This window comes from Spea bombifrons, chromosome 7, assembly GCF_027358695.1.
Source record: "Spea bombifrons isolate aSpeBom1 chromosome 7, aSpeBom1.2.pri, whole genome shotgun sequence".
Classification (NCBI taxonomy): domain Eukaryota; kingdom Metazoa; phylum Chordata; class Amphibia; order Anura; family Pelobatidae; genus Spea; species Spea bombifrons.
This window is the reverse complement of record NC_071093.1, coordinates 23,699,660-23,721,133: the sequence shown is the minus strand read 5'-3', so window position 1 is coordinate 23,721,133 and position 21,474 is coordinate 23,699,660. Positions and strand designations below refer to the sequence as shown.

Sequence of the window (21,474 nt, the reverse complement as noted above, 5' to 3'; positions counted from 1 at the left end):
TTTTTACCTTGATTTTACTAGCTCTCTATTCTGTACCCTTCGAGCCTCTGGAGGAAGTCTCTCAAGTGTTATTCTGTACCCTTCGAGCATCTGGAAGAAGTCTCTCAAGTGTTTGTCACTGAAGACAGCATTGTTGATGGCTATTACTTCAGCAAGGCAACTGGGTAACTACTAGCTCTGTCCTCAACTGCTGAATTCACCTTTTTGTCCATCAGGATCGGGTATTTCCGGAGACAATGGCACAGATGGGATGTCCGAAGAGCTCTAAGATATTTCTACAGATCACACCGCTGTTTTCCGCAATACGGATCAATTATTTGTGGTGGTTTTTTTTGTGCAATAAGGTGGCTTACAGAGACCGTTCAACTAGCTATGTCTGCGTCTAGGGTTGAAAAGTCGACCTCATCTCCTGAAGAAATATATGTAAGGCAGCTACCCGGTCTTCCTTTGATACATTTGTCCAGCATTACTGACTAGACATAGGATGCGCCAGTCAGTGGCCTCTTGAGTATTCCCCTCCCATTGGTTATCTTGTCTTGCTATATCCCATCTGTACTGCCACTATATGCCAGGAAAAAACAGGAATTTTATACTACCCGTAAATTCTTTTTTCCTTAATGTAGTGGCAGTACATGTTTCCCTCCCTCATGTTGTCTACCATTAAATATATTTTGCAAGCATGTTTGTATTCTTGGTACTTACTGGCTGTGTTTGGTCCGATGTGCTCTTATGGGTAAGGAGGGGTTACGGAAGGGGGAAGGTTTTAACTCTTTGTATTTCAGATACTTGTCCCTAAGAAAGAACAACACCCCTTCTGTACTGCCATTATATTAACCCCTTCAGGACCGGGATTTTGATACTAAGGTGTCGCCAAAGGACCAGAGCCGTTTTTTGCTATGTCTTTCTTCAACTGTAATTTCTCTCATATCAATTAGTGCACCCACACAAATCATATATTATTTTTTTTCAGCACAAGTAGGGCTTTCTATTGAAATAATTACATATATATACCATCATTAAGTATGAAAAAAATCTGAAAATGTGGGGGCAATTAGGAAAAAAAAAAGGAAATATTTTCACAGTTTCACCTATAAAAACTTAATATAACCAGTGCAAATGGGGAAAAAACTCCAAAAGTGTATTTGGGTATTTGTCCTGTTTTTGGAAACCCCTCATATGCCTGGTATTTTCATTTATTTTGGCACTTACAGGGTTAAATATGTGACACGCATTGCTGTTTCTAAACAAGATTTTTTTTAAAATGTGGTATCCTGGGACTTGCGCCCCAATAGGGGCCAGAAAAAGAGAAACTGCCCAACAAAAGTATATACCGTATTGGCTCGAATATAGGCCGCACTTTTTCCCCCACTTTAAGTTTTTAAAGTGGGGGTGCGGCCTATATTCGGGGTCTAGCGCCCGACGCCCGGGACATGCAGTCCCGGGCGCCGGGCAGGCAGCAGGGTTAAGATACAGATCCCCCGCAGCGGTGCAGGGGACCTGCATCCTTCTCCCCGATACGCTCAGACAGCCTCCCCTGCCAGCACTTCCCACGGGGGGGGTGCCGGCACGGGAGGTTATCTAAGCGTTTTACCTCTGCCCACCCCCGACTTACCGGAGCAGACTCCCGGGTGTCTTGCGGGGCCGGCGGGAGACATCTACGCAATACGCGCATGCAACTTCCGGTACCGGAAGTTGCATACGCGTATTGCGTAGATGTCCCTCGCCGGCCCCGCAAGACACCCGGGAGTCTGCTCCGGTAAGTCGAGGAGGGGGGGGCAGAGGAGGACAGCGGCAGCGTATCGCGGGGAGGGAGGACAGCGGCAGCGTATCTCGGGGAGGGAGGACAGCGGCAGCATATCTCGGGGGGGGGGGACAGAGTGGCAGCATATTTTTTTTGGTGCTTTTTTAAAGAAAAAAAACTTTTTCTTTAAAAAAGCACCAAACTTTTAGGGTGCGGCCTATATACGGGGGCGGCCTATATCCGAGCCAATACGGTATTTTTTTGAAAGATGACATCCCAAAGTATTTTACTTGGGTCATTTTAACACTTTTCATTTAACCATTTTAGTGCTAGTCTGTCGTAAACCATTGCAGTAAAATGTAATTTTTTTCATTTTTAACAAACCCATTTAATCAGAACACAGTATTTCAGTATTTTTTTTTCCTGGGTACATAAAATGACTGAAACAACTTGTGATTTGTATTTAGAAACACCCCCGAGTACAGGAATACCCCATATGCATGGGTAGGGCATGTCTCTTTGGCACTACGGGTTCAAAATTGGAACATGCGCGTTTCAGTTTTCGAACATGGAATTTTGACAGATCAGTTTGCTGGGTCCAGGTCTCATCTGGGACACAGTAGACATCCCATATTTCATTTTAACCCCCTAAAACTATATATTTCCTTAAACTAGACAGCTCAGGGAATCTAGTTAGGGGCGTATTGGCCCATACCATGCAGCTGATTTCAAACCGGCGCCTTCCAAATTTAGTCTAACAAAAAAAGAAAAACATTTTCACATCCACTTTGCGGTTTCACCATGGATGTGTGAAAAAACAAAATAGGTCTTTATTTGTGTTCAGTAATACCCCCAAATACACCGATACCCCACATGTTCCGATGTTCCAGTAAAAACTGGAACATGCGCATTTCAGTTTTTAAACTTTTTAAAATATTTTCTTTATCAGATTACTTGTAAGTGACAAGTTTAGGCCGCTGACATTAATCAGGGAGACCGATCAATAATTAACGACTTTATTAATAATTTGTGTTTTTTTCATAATTACCCTAGATGACCTCAATCTCTTTGTAGGGCGGGGTCATCCAAGGGCTGCCATAATGATCAGATCACTCCTGTTGGCCAGGAGTGATCTGATCATCATCAGCCTAGCCCAGCATTTGACCTGGAAGCACCCTGGACTTTCAGGTCAGTGCTGTTATTTTATTTATTTCTTTTTAATGTTGTTGTGTTTTTTTTTTTAACTCTTTCAATGCTGATGCTCCATTGAAGCACAGCATTGACTGATATTTAGCTTGTGGGGACTAATATTAACCCCTGCAATGCTGTGATGGGGGTCATACACAATTGCGGCATTGAAGGGGTTACTTGAGCAAGAGAGGGGGTAGGGGTTAATTGAGCAAGGGAGGGGGTGGGGGCTGGTCTCCAGACTCATGTGGAGACTGGAGAACCCTGTCTCCCTGTCCCTGAAGCTGCCTGGCAGCTGGGACACAATCTCCCGTAGACCGGAGATTGCAGGGAGGAGTCTCTTTGATCAGTCTTACAGGACTGATCAAAGGGCTTGTGGGGGCTCGTTTTTGCTGTTGCTTGTCTGCCTGGAAGACCACCAGCAGCAGAACCCCATACAAAACGGATATTAACCCCTAAAATGCCATTGAAGGGGGTTATTGAAGCCATTGAAGGGGTTAACGCTGCACTGACGCTCTCATGGAGCGATCAGGCAGCAGGGGAGTGTTGTAGCAGGTCCTCACACTTGCCTGAAGCTATCCGGTTTGCTCCGTGAGAGCGTCAGTGCAGCGTTAACCCCTTCAATGCCATTCAATTTTATGAAAAGCGGATTTTGAGCCGACAAAATCACTCCGTGGAAGTGATCTAAGGCCCGGGGGTGGGCTCTGGTTGGCTGTGGCAACGTGGGGGCATTTTTTTGAGATGACGTACCTGGTACGTCCCGGTCTGGTGGTGACATCTGCTCAGGAGGTACCAGGTACCTCCCGGTCCAGAAGGGGTTAAGGAAAAAAGAATTTACTGTGAGTATAAAATTCCTGTTTTTTCAGTAGTCCTATGAATATCCATTGCCATAGCTTCCTCCTTAATATATACTGAGGAAAAATAGTTATTTAAAGTTTCTGCTTTTTCCTGGTCCTCCTTAACCAACACTCCCATCTCTGTTTTTAATGAACCTACGTTTCCATTTTTTTTTTTTTTTTTTAGAATTTATGTACTTTAAAGAATTTTACTTTAGACTTCCTTGCTGTAGACATTAACTGTACATTACTGTAGACTTTAATTCCTTGGGATTGATTCACATACCTTTAACGAAAATGGATGTCCCGGTGTGTGGCTAGGCATCTTTCTTTCCATGCGGGGAAGATTGATTGGCTTCATTTCATGCATTTTAGTGACAACAGCCTGTGCCTCCTAGGGAGCACCCCCTGTTTGACATTCTGTATATAATCCTTTCCCTGATTACCCACCTCACTGCCAGGTTTGCAGGGGCTTATAGACCTGAAAGGTCCAATTTTCCAAAACCCAGTGACTTATTAACACTTTGTTTTAGCGGGGATTGAGCAAGTGTTTTACATGAGCTTAATGGGACAATAAAGTAACCTTTTGGTACTATATAGGCTATATATTATTAACCCTCATTATGCATGTGAAGGTATTGTAGCATAGCCCTCATCGGCAAACCTTTAGCCAGACATGGATAGAAAAAGTAGAATACGGTCTGCCTAATTTCTGAATGTTTTTCTTAGTTCCAGACCTTATCTAATGCTTGCTTAAACTCCTTCGCTGTATTAACATCTACCAATTCTGCTGGAAGGCTATAGGATGCATCCACTATACTCTCAGTAAAGCAGTAGCCTACCTAAAGGGGGAGGTGCACCCAAGGTGCCACTCACCAGGTGGGTGCTGCGATGGCCGCCTAGAACAGGCGTGCAGCTTACCGCTGTGGCGCCCATACAATATGCGAGACAACTTTTCCCTCTCGTGTTCCTGCTCCCCCTGGGCGGGCATTATGTAGCATTCGGGCTGCTTAGACGTCTGCGCAGAGGCCTAGTATGTCAATGTCTGGCGTGGCATATAGTAATAGGAGTTATGTTGTACCATATCTGTTCAGTAAATGCTATTTATTTAAACTTTTTAATTTATTTATAATTTAATTTTTGTGAAATAAATATTCTTGTGTGTGTGGTGGGTGTGCTGCATAAAGGATCCGCCCTGGGTGCCAAATACTCTAGGTACGCCCCTGCAGTAAAGTACCATATTTGACGAGCCAAAATTTTAATGTTATTTTAGGGAAAAAAACAAAAAGCCTGCCCCCCAGTTATGCGCATCTGCCCCCAAGCTTGCCGCTCTGCCCCCGATATGCCTTATACCCCCCTGATATGCCACTCTGCCTACAGAAATGCCTTTTAACCCCCTATTTGACATTCTGCCCCCCCAGCTTACCAATACTTCCCCAGACTTGTCCCACATACTTCAGACTCCCTGGTGTCTAGTGGGGGCAGCTGGTGGACGTCTGTGTGCTGAGCGTAGCTAAGCTCTGTTGCCGCGGCTTCTATGACGGAGCACCATCATGACATGACCTTCCGGTGCTCAGTCATAGAAAACCCAGCGGAAGTAACAGGCAACAGAGATTGTCTACGCGCAGCGCGAAGACGTTAACTGGCTGTCAGGGAGAAGGAACCAGATGCACGCAGACAATGGCACTTCCGCTGGGGCTTCTATGATGGAGCACAGGAAGGTCATGTCACGCTGGCGCTCCGTCATAGAAGCCCCCAGAGGAAGTGCCGGCAGCAGCAGAGGCTGCCAGAGAGGAGGATCCAGGTCCCCCGCAGCGCTTAGTCTTGTAGTCAGGTATCTCTTTGAGGTCTGATTATAAGACGACCTCAAGTATCTAAAAGGTATAACCCTCTGTCACTTTACCTAATTTTGTGCGGATTTAGAGGGGAAAATATAATACAAACTGTCACCTACCTGGTTCACCAGCCGCCACGGAACAGAGGGAGACCCACCCCCCTCTGTCTGCCACCAGCCTCAGCCCCCGCCATGGAGGAGAGGGAGACCCCCCTCTTTCAGCCAGCAGCCTCAGCTGCCGCCACGGAGGAGAGGGAGACCTTCCTCCGCCATCCAACGGCTTCAGCCACCGCCACGGAGGAAAGGGAGACCCCCTCTGTTTATTTATTTATCTTTATTGTTTAACCCTTTGATCTTTTCCTGAAAAAATACACAAAACTGGTGGATATCAAACAATTGCAAATACAACACAGTTTCTGCAAAAAAAACATTAAGTATATGTATGGCAGAATTATTAGCAACCCTATGAATTTATATCAGAAAAATATATTTGACATATTCCTATTGATATTTTATATTTGTAGTACACCGTGACTAGGAACAGGCAGTTGTTCAGCCAAAACTTCCTGTATCACAGGGGTAGAAATATTAGGTAATGCATAAGCCAGATTACTTTAGCTGTTAATCACAATGGTAAGACCAAGCAATATAGCTGTGACTTTCGACAAAAGGTTGAGCTTCACAAAATGGGAAGTAGTTATACAAAATTAGAAAACGCATTACCTCAATCAGGGCAATAATTAAGATGTTTCAGTGAACTGGAAGAGGATGTATGTCTTCATTGTCTCAATGCCCTGTGAAGAGAATGGTTTGAGTGGCCAACAAATCTCCAAGCATCAAAGCTGGAGAATTGCAGAAGTTTTGTCTTGGGGTTTGAAAGTCTCCAAAACTGCAAACCAACTTCCCTTCCATCATCATAAGTTGTTTGGAAGGGTTTCAGAAAAAAAACAACTCTTTCTTATCCAAAAACAAACTTCAAATGTGATCAGGTTCTATGATCAGATGAAACCAAAATAGAACTTTTTGGCAATGCACACAAGAGGTGAGTTTATGCCACACAGAGAGGTAGCCATATGGAAAAGTACCTCATGCCATTGTTAAATATGGTGGTGGCTCTTAAATGTTTCAGGGCTGTTTTTATGTTAGACATTTAGAGTCCATGTTCCCATGTATCCTATCAAATATCAAGATATATTCTTCTAGCAGAACAATGATCCAAAACATGCATCAAAATAAACACACAAAGACCATAAAATGAAGGTCCTACCATAACCATCCCAGTCCTATGACTTTAACCCCATAGATAACCTGTGGGGTGAACTGAAGAGGAGAGTCCACCCCTGAAGAATATGAAATAAATTGCCATGTATTACAGGAGAAGATTCAGAGCTGTTTTCTTGGCAAAACAAGGTAGCACAAATTATTGACTATTGATTAAAAGGGTGCCAATAATTACGCCACACTTTTTTTAAAAAATTTTTTATAAACCTTTGGTGTTTTCTATCCATGATGGCAGATTATTTTCATGTATGTTTTGAAGAAAAAAATCAAAAGGTTAAACAGAATTTTTCGTAGCCTTGTTTTGTTTATATTTACCAAGGGTGCCAATATTACTTGAGGACGTTGTAAGTTGCAGTTTTTACTGCAGAATAATAATGCTATATTCATGAAATGGGCTACCTCTATATAGCACTGGATTTTCTCTTTATGTTTTGAAAATGTTTTATTGCAATGATATACGTGCATTAAAAAATAGATGCACTTTGAGCCCGAGAGAGCTCTGTAAGTGACATCAGCATAATTGCAATTAGTGATGTCCAGTTCATGAACGAATGGTTCTTTTGCACTTTCTGAACTGAACGAATCTGATTTTGTTACCGATTTGTAACAGTCCAGTTTGTGAATCATTAACTGCACTGGTAATATGATCCTAGAGTGAGTCATCTGCAGAGCACACAGACTCCGAGCTCAGGTTACAGCTCATCAGTTTATGTTCAGATCAGCACTTAGTCACCAGTTCACTGTTTCAGAGTTCAGAACATATTCAAGTCATCAGTATACAGTACACCACAGGACACAATTACCGTATTTGCTCGATTATAAGACGAGGTTTTTTTCAGAGCAAATGCTCTGAAAAATACCCCTCGTCTTCTAATCGGGGTCGTCTTCTAATCAGACCTCAAATAGAGGTCTGATTAGGAGACTAAAATCCAGATCCCCCGCACCGCTGCAGGGGACCTGGATCCTCCTGTCTCACCCCCCCCCATCATACAAACACTTACCGATGCTTCCTGCTGTGTTGCCGGGGCAGCGGGTTGACGTCTATGCGATCCGCGTAGACAACGTCCGCTGCAGCCGGAAGGAGGTGTGGCTAGCAGCGGGGGTTGTCTGCGTCCGTCGCGTAGACCTTCCCCGACTCTCAGAGACCAGAGTTCCCCGCACCGGTGCGGGGAACTCTGATCTCTGACCTCTGACAGCCGGGGAAAGTATACGCGACGGACGCGTACAAACCCCCGCTGCCAACTCCACCTCCTTGCGGCTGCAGCGGAAGGCGACGTCAACCCGCTGCCCCGGCTGGAAGCACCGGTAAGAGGGGGGAGAGGGGGGTGAGAGAGAGGGGGGAGAGAGGGGAGAGGGGGGAGAGAGGGGGGAGAGGGGGGGGGGGGAGAGAGAGTGTGTGTGTGTGTGTGTGTTAGTTAAATGGGGGTATAGGGTGTGTGTGTGTGTGTGTGTGTGTGTGTTAAATGGGGGCATAGGGCATTTCTGGAGTGGCGTTAAGGGGGCATTTAATAGAGCACTCTGCCTCCTGAAATGCCTTATACCTCCCTATATGCCATTCTGCCATATAATATGCCTTTTAACCCCCTAAATGCCAGAGTGGCATATAGGGGTATAAGGCATTTCTGGAGGCAGAGTGCTCTATACAATGCCTTTTAACTCCCTTAATGCCACTCTGCCTCCTGAAATGCCTTATACCTCCCTATATGCCACTCTGTCCCATAATATGCATTTTAACCCCCTAAATGCCAGAATGGGATATAGGGGTATAAGGCATTTCTGGAGGCAGAGTGGCACATAGGGGGTCAAAAGGCATACCATGGGGCACAGTGGCATATAGAGGGTTAAAAGGCATATCATGGGCCACAGTGCCATATTGGGGTGGCAAGCCTGGGGGCAGATGTGCGTAACTGGGGGACAGGATGGAAAATACAAGAAATAAAAACAAAAAAAATATTTTTCTCAATCATAGCTTTTATTAAAAAAATAGTTTACATGAATTAACATTTACTGGTAAAACTTTTTTCCTTTGGGGTCGTCTTATATTCAGGCTTTTTCTTTTTTTCCTAAGTTGATATTCAGATTTTGGGGGGTCGTCTTATAATCAGGGTCGTCTTATAATCGAGCAAATACGGTATACTTTTATCACTAAATACAGGATTAATCTTCACTGCCCCCAGGATTTAGGTTTCCCTTAGTTTGCACCCCTTTACTTCTAATTGCACCTTATATTAACCTTCTTAACCCCTTAATGACAAAGCACGTACATGTACGGGCTCAAAATGCATTGTTTTCAATGGGTTTAGGGATCGCCCATTGTCCTTAAGGGGTTAATATTATCATGATTGTTCCTTTGGTATACTGTATTGGATAGTGGGTAAGACTACTACACTAAAACTAAATAAACTTGATATAGTGTTAGGTCATAATTGTGGTTGAACATAAACATACATTAGTTTACACAATGTACACCTCTCCATTGCTTTTGATCACAATAGAAGACCAAAAATCACACACAAAAAACTAGGGCTGAAACAACGAATCGATAAAATCGATAATAATCGATAACGGAAATCGTTGTCGACGATTTCCGTTATCGATTAATCGAGTGATCGATTCGTTGTTGGAGCACTCGGCTCCTTTTACTTACCTCCGCGAGCGTTCTCCGCTTCTGCTACACGCTCTGCAGTCTCCGCCTTCTTTTAACTACGTGACGGATGTGACGCGTTCCGGAGGTAAGTATTCTTCATGTCTATGTGCACAGATCGCACAGAGCCACTCGCACAGAGCGAATCGCTCTGTGCGAATGGAGCCACTCGCACAGAGCGATTCGCTCTGTGCGAGTGGCTCCATTCGCACAGAGCGGTTCGCTCTGTGCGAGTGGCTCCATTCGCACAGAGCGGTTCGCTCTGTGCGAGTGGCTCCATTCGCACAGAGCGGTTCGCTCTGTGCGAGTGGCTCCATTCGCACAGAGCGGTTCGCTCTGTGCGAGTGGCTCCATTCGCACAGAGCGGTTCGCTCTGTGCGAGTGGCTCCATTCGCACAGAGCGGTTCGCTCTGTGCGAGTGGCTCCATTCGCACAGAGCGGTTCGCTCTGTGAGAGTGGCTCCATAACCGCTCTGTGCGAGTGGCTCCATTCGCACAGAGCGGTTCGCTCTGTGAGAGTGGCTCCATAACCGCTCTGTGCGAGTGGCTCCATTCGCACAGAGCGATTCGCGGGGGTGGGGGTCCACGGCGGGGTGGGGGTGGGGTTTCAGGGGATGCAGGGCAGGGTGTGAGTGGGGGTGCAGGGCAGGAGACTGGGTGCAGGGCAGAGTGGGGGTGGGGATGCAGGGTGTGAGTGTGGGTGCAGGGCAGAGTGGGAGACTGGGTGCAGGGCAGAGTGGGGGTGGGGATGCAGGGCAGGGTGTGAGTGTGGGTGCAGGGCAGAGTGGGAGACTGGGTGCAGGGCAGAGTGGGGGTGGGGATGCAGGGCAGGGTGTGAGTGTGGGTGCAGGGCAGAGTGGGTGCAGGGCAGAGTGGGTGCAGGGCAGAGTGTGGGGGCAGGGCAGAATGTGGGGGCAGGGCTGGGTGCAGGGCAGAGTTGGAGACTGGGTGCAGGGGCACAGTGCAAAGTGCCAGTGCTGGGTGCAAAGTGCCAGTGCTGGGTGCAAAGTGCCAGGGCTGGCTGCAAAGTGCCAGGGCTGGCTGCAAAGTGCCAGGGCTGGGGCAAAGTGCTGGGTGCAAAGTGCTGAGTACAAAGTGCTGGGTGCAAAGTGCCAGGGCTGGGTGCAAAGTGCTGGTGCAAAGTGCTGGGTGCAAAGTGCTGAGTGCTGGGTGCAAAGTGCTGGATGCAAAGTGCCAGGGCTGGGGCAAAGTGCTGGGTGCAAAGTGCTGGGTGCAAAGTGCTGGGTGCAAAGTGCCAGGGCTGGGTGCAAAGTGCTGGGGGCAAAGTGCCAGGGCTGGGGCAAAGTTTCTTGAACAGTAATAGTCCACCTCTTTTCAGAATGTTTGGGGTTATTTTGTTTCATAAATATTGTGTTTGGGTTCTTGTACTTTGAAAATATTGTTTTTTATTACATCATAACAAAATAAGAATGTTAATGTAAATTTTAAGTTGTTTTTTAACATCCAGTTCATTAAATTATTTTAAATAAACGAAAAATTTGCATATTGTTTTTTTTTTATCCGATTAATCGATTAATCGAAAAAATAATCGGCCAACTAATCGATTATTAAAATAATCGTTAGTTGCAGCCCTACAAAAAACACCATTTTATTTTAGTTCAAGTAGTTGTAGAGGGTGTGACGGGCCTCGGGTACCCCGGCTGGGTACACCTGTCGATTCTTTGTTGCTTCCTCCCGGAACCACAAGGGTTAACCACTTCCAGCTGTAGCCTATACTAGCGGGGAACGGACCAGGAATGTGGCTTAGATTCTTTGGTGAACGAGCACCGTAGCTCGCCGAAGCGTAGCCGGATCCGGTACTGTAACTGTCCTGAGAGGATTTTCCCCCCGAATTGGTCTTGCTCCATACCCCACCCCCGGTGGGTTAATAGCAAGGTAAATGGTGTGGTAGGTGAGGGCTGATGGCGTCCAGGATACGAGGGGTTAAAGTATGTGGCAGGGCATGGGGAAAATGCTCGTGCCGACAGCGGCGGCACGGGAGGGAGAACAAAGGCACAGAAGACAGACACACAGATAGATATACATAACTATCACAACAATGATATTAAACAGCACTTTTCAACCCAGGGTTGTGACAGAGGGTACTTGGCTAAAGAATATACTTGTATTTATGTTAACTGTTATAAATGTTAAATATTTTCCAGCTCTTTCTTAAAGCTACTGATTACAGTACCTCTGTGGTTAAAATTGCACTTTCCCTACATCTTCAGGGATGCCCAGAATAACCTAGTTGATGATGAGGTATCTAGAGGGTGTTGTGATGCGCTTATGTAAACTTAGGACGTAGCTAATACCCGGCTGTAGTTCAAGCATTTTGCATAAAGGGGAATTATATAAGGAAAAATAATTTCCCAGTTTCCCTCTGTGTTATTGTATTAACAGTAGTAAACACACAACTTTTTCTCCTACAAGGTAACTGGCAGAAAATATCCTAAACTTAAAGAAGTGGATGATGTTCTTGGAGGTTCTGCTGCATGGGAAAATGTTGATTCAACTGCAGGTAATTATTTGTATCCAACTACAAAGTTTAACCCCTTAAGGACAATGGGCGGTCCTTAAACCCATTGAAAACAATGCATTTTGACATGTACGATCTTTGTCATTAAGGGGTTAATTTTCATGCTGAAAATGTAACGTCTATTCTAAAATATCAGTGCTTACTTTTAAAATGTTAGTTAAAGTAATCTTTTCATGTCCTAGGGACAGATTACTTTCTAAGGAACCATGTCCCTTATGACCATTTAAGTAAAGATAAAAAAAAAATAAAGATGAAATTGAAACAAACAAAAATAAATTAACTTCAATGATCACGTCATCAAATGGGGTGCCTTCTGGTTAGGGGAGGGAACACTAAAGGGATCTTTTAATAAAATATTTTAAAGTGGCCAAACACCCTGTATGTCTCCCGCTAGGAATATAAAATCATGTTGTAGGAAAGGGAACAAAACACAAAAACCTATGGATGTCGGGTAGTGCTGTACTGTAGGAATATTGCTGAACATAAGTGTCTTCCCCCTAACAGTTCTTAACCTCTGGACTAAATTTTAATCTTTCCCAACGTTCCACACACATACAGTAATTTACAAGTATGTTGGAGAGGCACAAGTAAACTACAGAAAATGTTAATAAACTCTTTACAGAAAAGAGAAATGCATATTAAACAAACGCTACTATTTGTGTATACTATCAAAATGAATTGTACATTATTAAAGAAAATATGGATGTCTCAAATACATAGAACAGTGTGTATTTGAAGCTTAGGTATTTGAGTAACAATGGGACACAGTTACCTATCTAACACCGGACCTGGTCTAGTACAACGTTTCAACAGATTTTTCCATGCAAGCTTGGGTTGGAGAAAAAAGAAAATCTGACCTCACCGGATCAACAGGCTAAACATACTCCCTGTAAAGTATTCTTTGCTAAAAGAGAAATCATCCAGCCCTTATTTGTTCTGTGTGAATAGTTAATTGCACATATTTGTTACAATGATAACAACCCCTTTTTTGCTGCGGTATTAGAAAATGCCTTTTTCAACTTTCAATTGATAACCTTGTTCTTTGCACAGTCCTATTAATGAACATGTCATCGGGGAGTGGCTTGTATTGCCCTGTACGCATCTGTAAAGTTATATCCTATCCCATGTAAGACACTTTCTAGTTGAAATAAATTCAACTTCTCTACCTAAGGTGTCCCCTTTGTTTTGTTGCACTTTTCATCCTCTGACGCATAACACTTATTTCTTAAAGGGACTTAGCCCATGTACATCATGAGGTTGAGAACCCCATCCGGGACTTCCAAATAAACTGATTTGCATTTTATAATGTTTTTATAAAATGCCACATCTTTTGGGAGTTAGCCTTTTAATTCCCCTGTTATTAAATTTATATATTTTTACTTTTCTTTGAATTCAAAGAAATTTTTAAATTTCTTTGGTTATTTTATTTCTTTTGGGTACATTGAGTCTACTATCAATTTTCATTTATGGTACCTCTCTAAAGGGTGTAATTCTTCTCATTTGAATGTCCCTGAGGTCTACCAACTCTCAATATTTATCCAGAAGATCCAAATATGATGTCTAGATTTTTTTTTCCTTCTAAAGTATTCAGGAAGCTTCAGGTTGATTAAAGATATCAGGTTCTTGAACTGATTTATTCTTAACCAAATATTAAAGATGCAGTCCTTAAGGTCCACTCTAGACATTTTCTTCTGGCTGCCTTTGATCGTCAAGATGCATAAAATTATGTGCCAATCTGAAGGATTTTTTTATGAATGTCTTCTTGTGAGTTCCGTTTGGGCTTGCCTCAGCCCCATGTTTTTTTTTTACCAATGTTCTGAGTTCTGAACAGATACTCTTAACACCTTCTTTGATTGAAGATGCAGCATAAGAAAGATAAGGGTATTGGGATTGATGGGATCATCGACGTGTTGTGCCATAGACTCACATTGGTCCATGTTGACCGTTTATGTACAATACGTAGTATGATGCAATAGTGTTCTATCTATGAGACATGATCTGTTCTGCTGGAGGTGTACATTTCCATCTTATAGCTGTGGATCAACGGCATTCTTAATTCTCTCTAGAAGGACCCGATTGATTCCTCTATAGTCAACAAAATAGCTGAGGTCCCCTTTCTTGAAGATCTTGATTAATCATCCCTCCTGCTGGAATCTTTTTCTTTCCAAATACAGCATCTTCACTGAAGCATCTAGGTCTACTTGTACTCTTTAACTCCATGAGTATTAGGGTTGAAATTATAGTAGCCATATTCGGTTCTGTTACTAAGTATATACCGTATTGGCCCGAATATAGGCCGCACTTTTTTCCCCCACTTTAAGTCTTTAAAGTGGGGGTGCGGCCTATATTCGGGGTCTAGCGCCCGACGCCCGGGACATGCAGTCCCGGGCGCCGGGCAGGCAGCGGGGTTAGGATACAGATCCCCCGCAGCGGTGCAGGGGACCTGCATCCTATATACGGGGGCGGCCTATATCCGAGCCAATACGGTATATATACCGTATTTGCTCGATTATAAGACGAGTTTTTTTCCAGAGCAAATGCTCTGAAAAATAACCCTCGTCTTATAATCAGGGTCGTCTTATAATCAAACCTCAAATAGGTCTGATTATGAGACTAAGATCCAGATCCCCCGCAGCGATGCAGGGGACCTGGATCCTCCTGTGTTAACCCCCCCCCCAACTTAGAGCTCTACACACTTCCCGGACTAAGCACTGGGGACCCAGATGCAGGGGACCTGGATCCTCCTATGTTAACCCCCGACCCAATTTACCGGTGCATCTGAGTCCCCGGTGCTTAGTCCGGGCAGTGTGTAGAGCTCTACGCGATACAATCGCGTAGAGCTCTACACGATACAATCGCGTAGAGCTCTACACGATACAATCGCGTAGAGCTCTACACGATAAGATCGCGTAGAACTCTACACGCTGCCCGGACTAAGCACCGGGGACTCAGATGCACCGGTAAGTTGGAGGGGGGGCATAACACAGGAGGATGCAGGGGACCTGTTTCTGAGTCCCCAGTGCTTAGTCCGGGCAGCGTGTAGAGCTCTATGCGATTCGCGTGGAGCTCTACATGCTGTCCGGACTAAGCACCTGGGGCTCAGATGCAGGGGACCTGGACCCTCCTGTGTTATGCGCCCCCCCCAACTCAGAAGCACCGGTAAGTTTGGAGGAGGGAGAGGGAGTGTTAAATGGGGGGTGTAAGGCATTTCTGGAGGCAGAGTGCTCTGTGAAATGCCTTTTAACCCCTTTAATGCCACTCTGCCTCCTGAAATGCCTTAAACCTCCCTATATGCCACTCTTCCTCATAATATGCCTTTTAACCCTCTAAGTGCCAGAGTGGCATATAGGGTTAAAAGGCATATCATGGGGCACAGTGGCATATAGGGTTAAAAGGCATGTCATGGGGCACAGTGGCATTTAGAGGGTTAAAAGGCATATCATGGGGCACAGTGGCATATAGGGGGTATAAGGCACTTCTGGGGCAGATGTGCATAACTGGGGGGCAGGTTGGAAAATAGAAGGAAATAAAACCAAAATATTTTTCTCAAGCATAGCTTTTATTAAAAAAATTGTTTAAATGAATTAACATTTACTGGTAAAACTTTTTTCCTATAGGGTCGTCTTATATTCAGGCCTTTTCTTTTTTTTCCTAAATTAATATTAAGATTTGGGGGTCGTCTTATAATCAGGGTCGTCTTATAATCGAGCAAATACGGTATATATATTGTGGTGGATTAAATATAAGATCATGATATTCTCCCTTAAATTTTATCATATGTATACTATCATTTAAAAAGTAAACAAAATTATCAAATCTGTCAAAGATTTTATTAAGTGGTTTTGCAGTTTTTGTAATTTAATCCCTCAAAGAGCAAGGTTATTTTACAATGTAAAGCAACAAAAGCAGGTTTTGTATTTCTTTATTCAAGTGTGATTTTCCACTAGATCACTTAGATTACACCCGTATCGTTTTCTTTTCTTTCAAGACAAGTAGGACTCTTTTGAAATTTGTGTGTGTGTGTGTATATAATATATGTGTGTGTGTGTGTGTATATATATATATATATATATATATATATATATATGTATACTGTTATATATGTATGTGTATTTATATATATATATTAGTGTGTACATAATATATTGGTCTAGATTGTAAGCTTGTTTGAGCAGGGTCCTCCTCACCTGTTGGCTCTAAGTCAATTTGTTATATTTGTTACATACTTATGTCCTGTCTACCCGTTGTACAGTGCTAGGGAATTTGATTATAGAACAATTAATAATATATATGCACACACACACTGATCAGCCATAACATTATGACCATCTGCCTAATATTGTGTAGGTCTCCCTTTTGCTGCCAAAACAGCCCTGACCCATCCAGGCATGGACTCCACTTGACCTCTGAAGGTGTGCTGTGTTATCTGGCACCAAGATGTTAGCAGCAGATCCTTTAAGTCCTCTAGGTTGTGAGGTGGGGCCTCCATGGATCGGACATCCCACAGATGCTTGATTAGGATCGAGATCTGGGGAATTTGGAGGCTAAGTCAACACCTTGAACTCGTCGTGTTCCTCAAACCATTCCTGAACCAATTTTGCTTTGTGACAGCGCATTATCCTGCTGAAAAAGGCCAGTGCCATCAGGGAATACCGTGTCCATGAAAGGGTGTACATTGTCCGCAACAATGCTTAGGTAGGTGATACATGTCTAAAGTAACATACACATGACCCAAGGTTTCCCAGGAGAAGATTGCTCAAAGCATCACACTCCCTCTGCTGGCTTGCCTTCTTCCCATAGTGCATCCTGGTACCATGCGTTCTCCTGGTAAGCAACGCACGCAACCCAGCCATCTACATGATGCAAAAGAAAACGAGATTCATCAGACCAGGCCGCCTTCTTCCATTGCTCTGTGGTCCAGTTGTAGGCACTGCAACATTCTGCCCTGGTTTCCTGGCACCTGTATTGTGCATTCAGGTTTTTGGGCAGCTCCTAGTTCAGCCTCTAGTGACCCCCCCTGCCTTTGTTTCTGCTCTCCTCCTATTGTTGTCACCTTGCCTCATTACCTGCAGCCGTGCAGCTTCCTGCAATCGGGTCCTTTGCATTGTTTGGCTTTGGTCCTTGTTCTCCTGTTTTGGATTACTCGTTGTGACCTGGCTTGCTTCTGACTGTACTCCCGGATTACAATTTGGCTTTGCTACTGTTCTTCTGGTTCTGACCCGGCCTGCCTGTCTATGTCTGACCTGCCTGAGGGCTTCTTGCCATGGGCTTCCAGTCATGTGCCCTGCCAGTGGGCTTCCAGTCGTGTGCCCTGCCAGTGGGTTCCATCTCTGCCTGGTTCTATTTAAGCATCAGCCTTGCCAGTCCCAGTCCTGCTTTACTGTTTGCTGTGTGCCTGTCTACCTTGCACAATACATCGCAGTGTACAAACAGACAACACTATTACAACCAGCATTACCTTTTTCAGCAATTTTATCTACAGTAGCTAGTCTGTTGGATTTCACCACACAGGGCAGCTTTCGACCCCACGGTACATCAATGAGCCTTGGCCGCCCATGACCCTGTCGTCGGTATCCTGTTTTTCCTTCCTAGGACCACTTTTGCTAGGTATTGACCACTGCATACCGGGAACACCCCACAAGAGCTGCAGTTTTCTCCATGCAGATCTCCTCTAGACCAGTGATGTTTTGGGGCTGTCGCTGGGCAACACGGACTTTCAACTCCCTCCAAAGGTTTTCTATGGGGTTGAGCTCTTGAGACTGGCTAGGCAACTCCAGGACCTTGAAATGCTTGTAATTTTCACCATAGGTACACTTCAACTATGAGAGACAGAATGGGGGGAAAGAATACAGGAAATCACATTGTAGGATTTCTAATGAATTCATTGGTAAATTCCTCGGTAAAATAAGTATTTGGTCACCTACAAACAAGCAAGATATCTGGCTCTAACAGACCTGTAACATCTTCTTTAAGAGTCTCCTCTGTCCTCCACTTGTTACCTGTATTAATGGCACCTGTTTGAACTTGTTATCAACCTCAAACAGTCACACTCCAAACCCCACTATGGCCAAGACCAAAGAGCTGTCGAAGGACACCAGAAACAAAATTGTAGACCTGCACCAGGCTGGGAAGACTGAATCTGCAATAGGCAAGCAGCTTGGTGTGAAGAAATCAACTGTGGGAGCAATTATTCGAAAATGGAAGACATACAGGACCACTGATGATCTCCCTCGATCTGGGGCTCCATGCAAGATCTCACCCCGTGATGTCAAAATGATCACAGGAACGGTGAGCAAAAGTCCCAGAACCACACGGGGGGACCTAGTGAATGACCTGCAGAGAGCTGGGACCAAAGTAACAAAGGCTACCATCAGTAACACACTATACCGCCAGGGACTCAAATCATGCAGTGCCAGACGTGTCCCCCTGCTTAAGCCAGTACATGTCCAGGCATGTACAGTACATGAAACCAAGGTAGAACTTTTTGGTAGAAACTCAACTCATCGTGTTTGGAGGAGAAAGAATGCTGAGTTACATCCAAAGAACACCATACCTATGGTGAAGCATGGGGGGTGGAAACCTCATGCTTTGGGGCTGTTTTTCTGCTAAGGGACCAGGATGACTGATCTGTGTAAAGGAAAGAATGAATGGGGCCATGTATCGTGAGATTTTGAGTGAAAACCTCCTTCCATCAGCAAGGGCATTGAAGATGAAACATGGCTGTGTCTTTCAGCATGACAATGATCCCAAACACACCGCCCAGGCAATGAGGGAGTGGCTTCGTAAGAAGCATTTCAAGGTCCTGGAGTGGCCTAGCCAGTCTCAAGAGCTCAACCCCATAGAAAACCTTTGGAGGGAGTTGAAAGTCCGTGTTGCCCAGCGACAGCCCCAAAACATCACTGGTCTAGAGGAGATATGCATGGAGGAATGGTCCAAAATACTAGCAACAGTGTGTGAAAACCTTGTGAAGACTTACAGAAGACGTTTGACCTCTGTCATTGCCAACAAAGGGTATATAACAAAGTATTGATATGAACTTTTGTTATTGACCAAATACTTATTTTCCACCATAATTTGCAAATAAATTCTTTAAAAACCAGACAATGATTTATTGACTTTGTTGTCTCATTCTGTCTCTCATAGTTGAAGTGTACCTATGGTGAAAATTACAAGCTCTCTCATCTATGTAAGTGGGAGAACTTGCACAATTGGTGGCTGACTAAATACTTTTTTGCCCCACTGTATGTGTGTTCCTGCTTATTGCTTTTGGCTGGGTGCTGTTGCATCTTTCATTCTCGGCCCCTGATAACTCTGAGCCGCCCTCTGTTGAGGACAAGCCTAAGAAGGCTGTTGCTAAATCCAAGCATGTCCAGTGCTCCGGGTGTCACAAGGCTTTGCAGGATTCAAGGAAGAAGCTTTGCTCCACTTGCCTGAGATCCATGGCGGATTCTGAGCCTTCTGGGGGTAGGGTGTTTTTGACCTGGCTTAAGGAGGAGATGCAGTCTACCTTCTCAGACCGTTCCTGTTCCTGCCTATCACCACCTTCCAGCAATGCAAGACTCCGCTCTCCTGGGACGTCAGCCTTTGTTATCTGACTGTGAATTTGACTATCCAGAGGTAGAGGAAGGTTCCTCGGAGGAAGGAGAGATCCAGGAGGAAAGTTCTTTTTTGTTCCCGGTGGAAGAGATTGAGACTTTGATTTCCGCTGTTAGATCAACCATGCATTTGGAGGAGTCCTCCACCCAGAAGAGTGAGCCTTTCTTTGGTGCCAGCTTCTCCAAGCAGTCTGTCTCTTTTCCTGTTCATCCTGCGTTATCTGACATTATCAAGCAGGAATGGCACCACCCGGAAAGGAGGGTTAACCTGTCCAGAAGGGTTAAGCGCATGTTTCCCTTTGATGAAGACTTTGCTCAGTTCTGTGCTACCCCGCTGGTAGACAGTGCTGTTATGAGGGTCTCCAGAAAGACTGCTTTACCGCTTGAGGATGGCTCTCATTTCTCTGACCAGATGGAAAAGAAAGCCGAGGCTGCAGTAAAGAAATAATTTGAGGCTTCCGCTGCCGTCCTTAAACCAGGAATTGCTTCCGCCTCAGTTTTCAGAGCAGTCAAGATTTGGCTCTCCCAGATAGAAGAGGATATTGCTGCCAGGACCTCCAGGGAGACTATTCTCAAGAATGTTGCTGCAGTGAGATTGGCCGTGGATTTTCTCTGTGATGCCTCCATTGAAAACATCAGAATGACAGCCAGAGCTTCGGAGCTTTCAGTTGCAGCTAGAAGGGCCTTGTGGCCTAAGGCTTGGGCGGCGGATAATGCCTCTAATAACAGGCTTCTTAATATCCCTTTTAAGGGTAAGACTTTATTCGGGGAAGAGCTGGAGTCCCTTTTGGAGAAAACCACAGGGGACAAGCATTGGATGCCTCAGTGAAAACCTCCTTCAAAAAGACGACAGTCCTTTCTGACATATTCCCGGGACAATCTAGAGGCCATAGTTCTAGATTCAACCCCTCATCCAGAGAACAGAACTTCCGAGGCAGATTCCCTCGAGGAAGGGGGAGACTTGACAGACTCGCCTTTCTCAAAGCGTTTCAAGACCCCAAGAACTCTGCATGACGCCTCCTCCATTCCGATGGGAGGAAGGCTCCGATTTCTCAGGGACAATTGGTTCTTTCTCACCCGAGACCCTCGGGTGAGAGCCATTGTATCGCACGGCTATCGTCTTCAATTCCGGACCAGACCTTCAGACCGTTTTTTGATCTCCCACCTTCCTCCAGATCAGGCAAGGCGGTCGGTCCTGTTATCCACCATTCAGCAGTTGACAGACCTCAGAGTCCTGGTTCCTGTCCCTTGGCCAGAACAAGGCCAGGGGGTTTATTCTCCGGTTTTTCTGGTCCCCAAGAGGACGGGAGGTCCTCGTCTAATCCTAGACTTACGCTTTTTGAACAGTCACCTCCAGTTTGTCCGGTTCAAGATGGAAACCGTGAGAGCCACCCTCGACACCTTATGCCTCCACGACTTCATGGCTTCATTGGATCTGAAGGATGCGTATTTCCACGTTCCCATCACTCCATCGCATCAACGTTTCCTGAGAGTGGCGATTCCTCGAGGTTCGGCTGTCCAGCATTTTCAGTTTCAAGCCTTTTTCAGGTTCAAGTCATGGCGGCCCATTTCCGGGTTCAGGGAATTTCAGTGATTCCTTATCTGGACGATTGGCTTGTCCATGCCAGGGCGGCACCGATTCTTCGGGTTCACCTTTCCACGGTGGTTGACATGTTACAAGATCTCGGCTGGATTCTGAACTGGGACAAATCCTGCACCATTCCCTCTCAACAACTGATGTTTCTAGGTCTTCGTCTGGATTCCTGCTCCGGGAAAGCTTTCCTTCCTCCTGCCAGGATCGAAGGGGTTCGGCTCCT

General features: G+C 45.0%; 1 protein-coding gene across 1 annotated transcript in view; it reads left to right on the top strand.

Annotated features, from left to right (window-relative positions):
• The window catches only part of POLR3K (RNA polymerase III subunit K), a 77,036-nt gene that overhangs the window by 35,243 nt on the left and 20,319 nt on the right, over nt 1–21,474 (top strand). Inside the window, exon 2 of the mRNA XM_053472134.1 lies at nt 11,957–12,044. Within this exon, the coding sequence (XP_053328109.1) occupies nt 11,957–12,044 (88 nt within the window). The remainder of the gene's footprint in view (nt 1–11,956; nt 12,045–21,474) is intronic.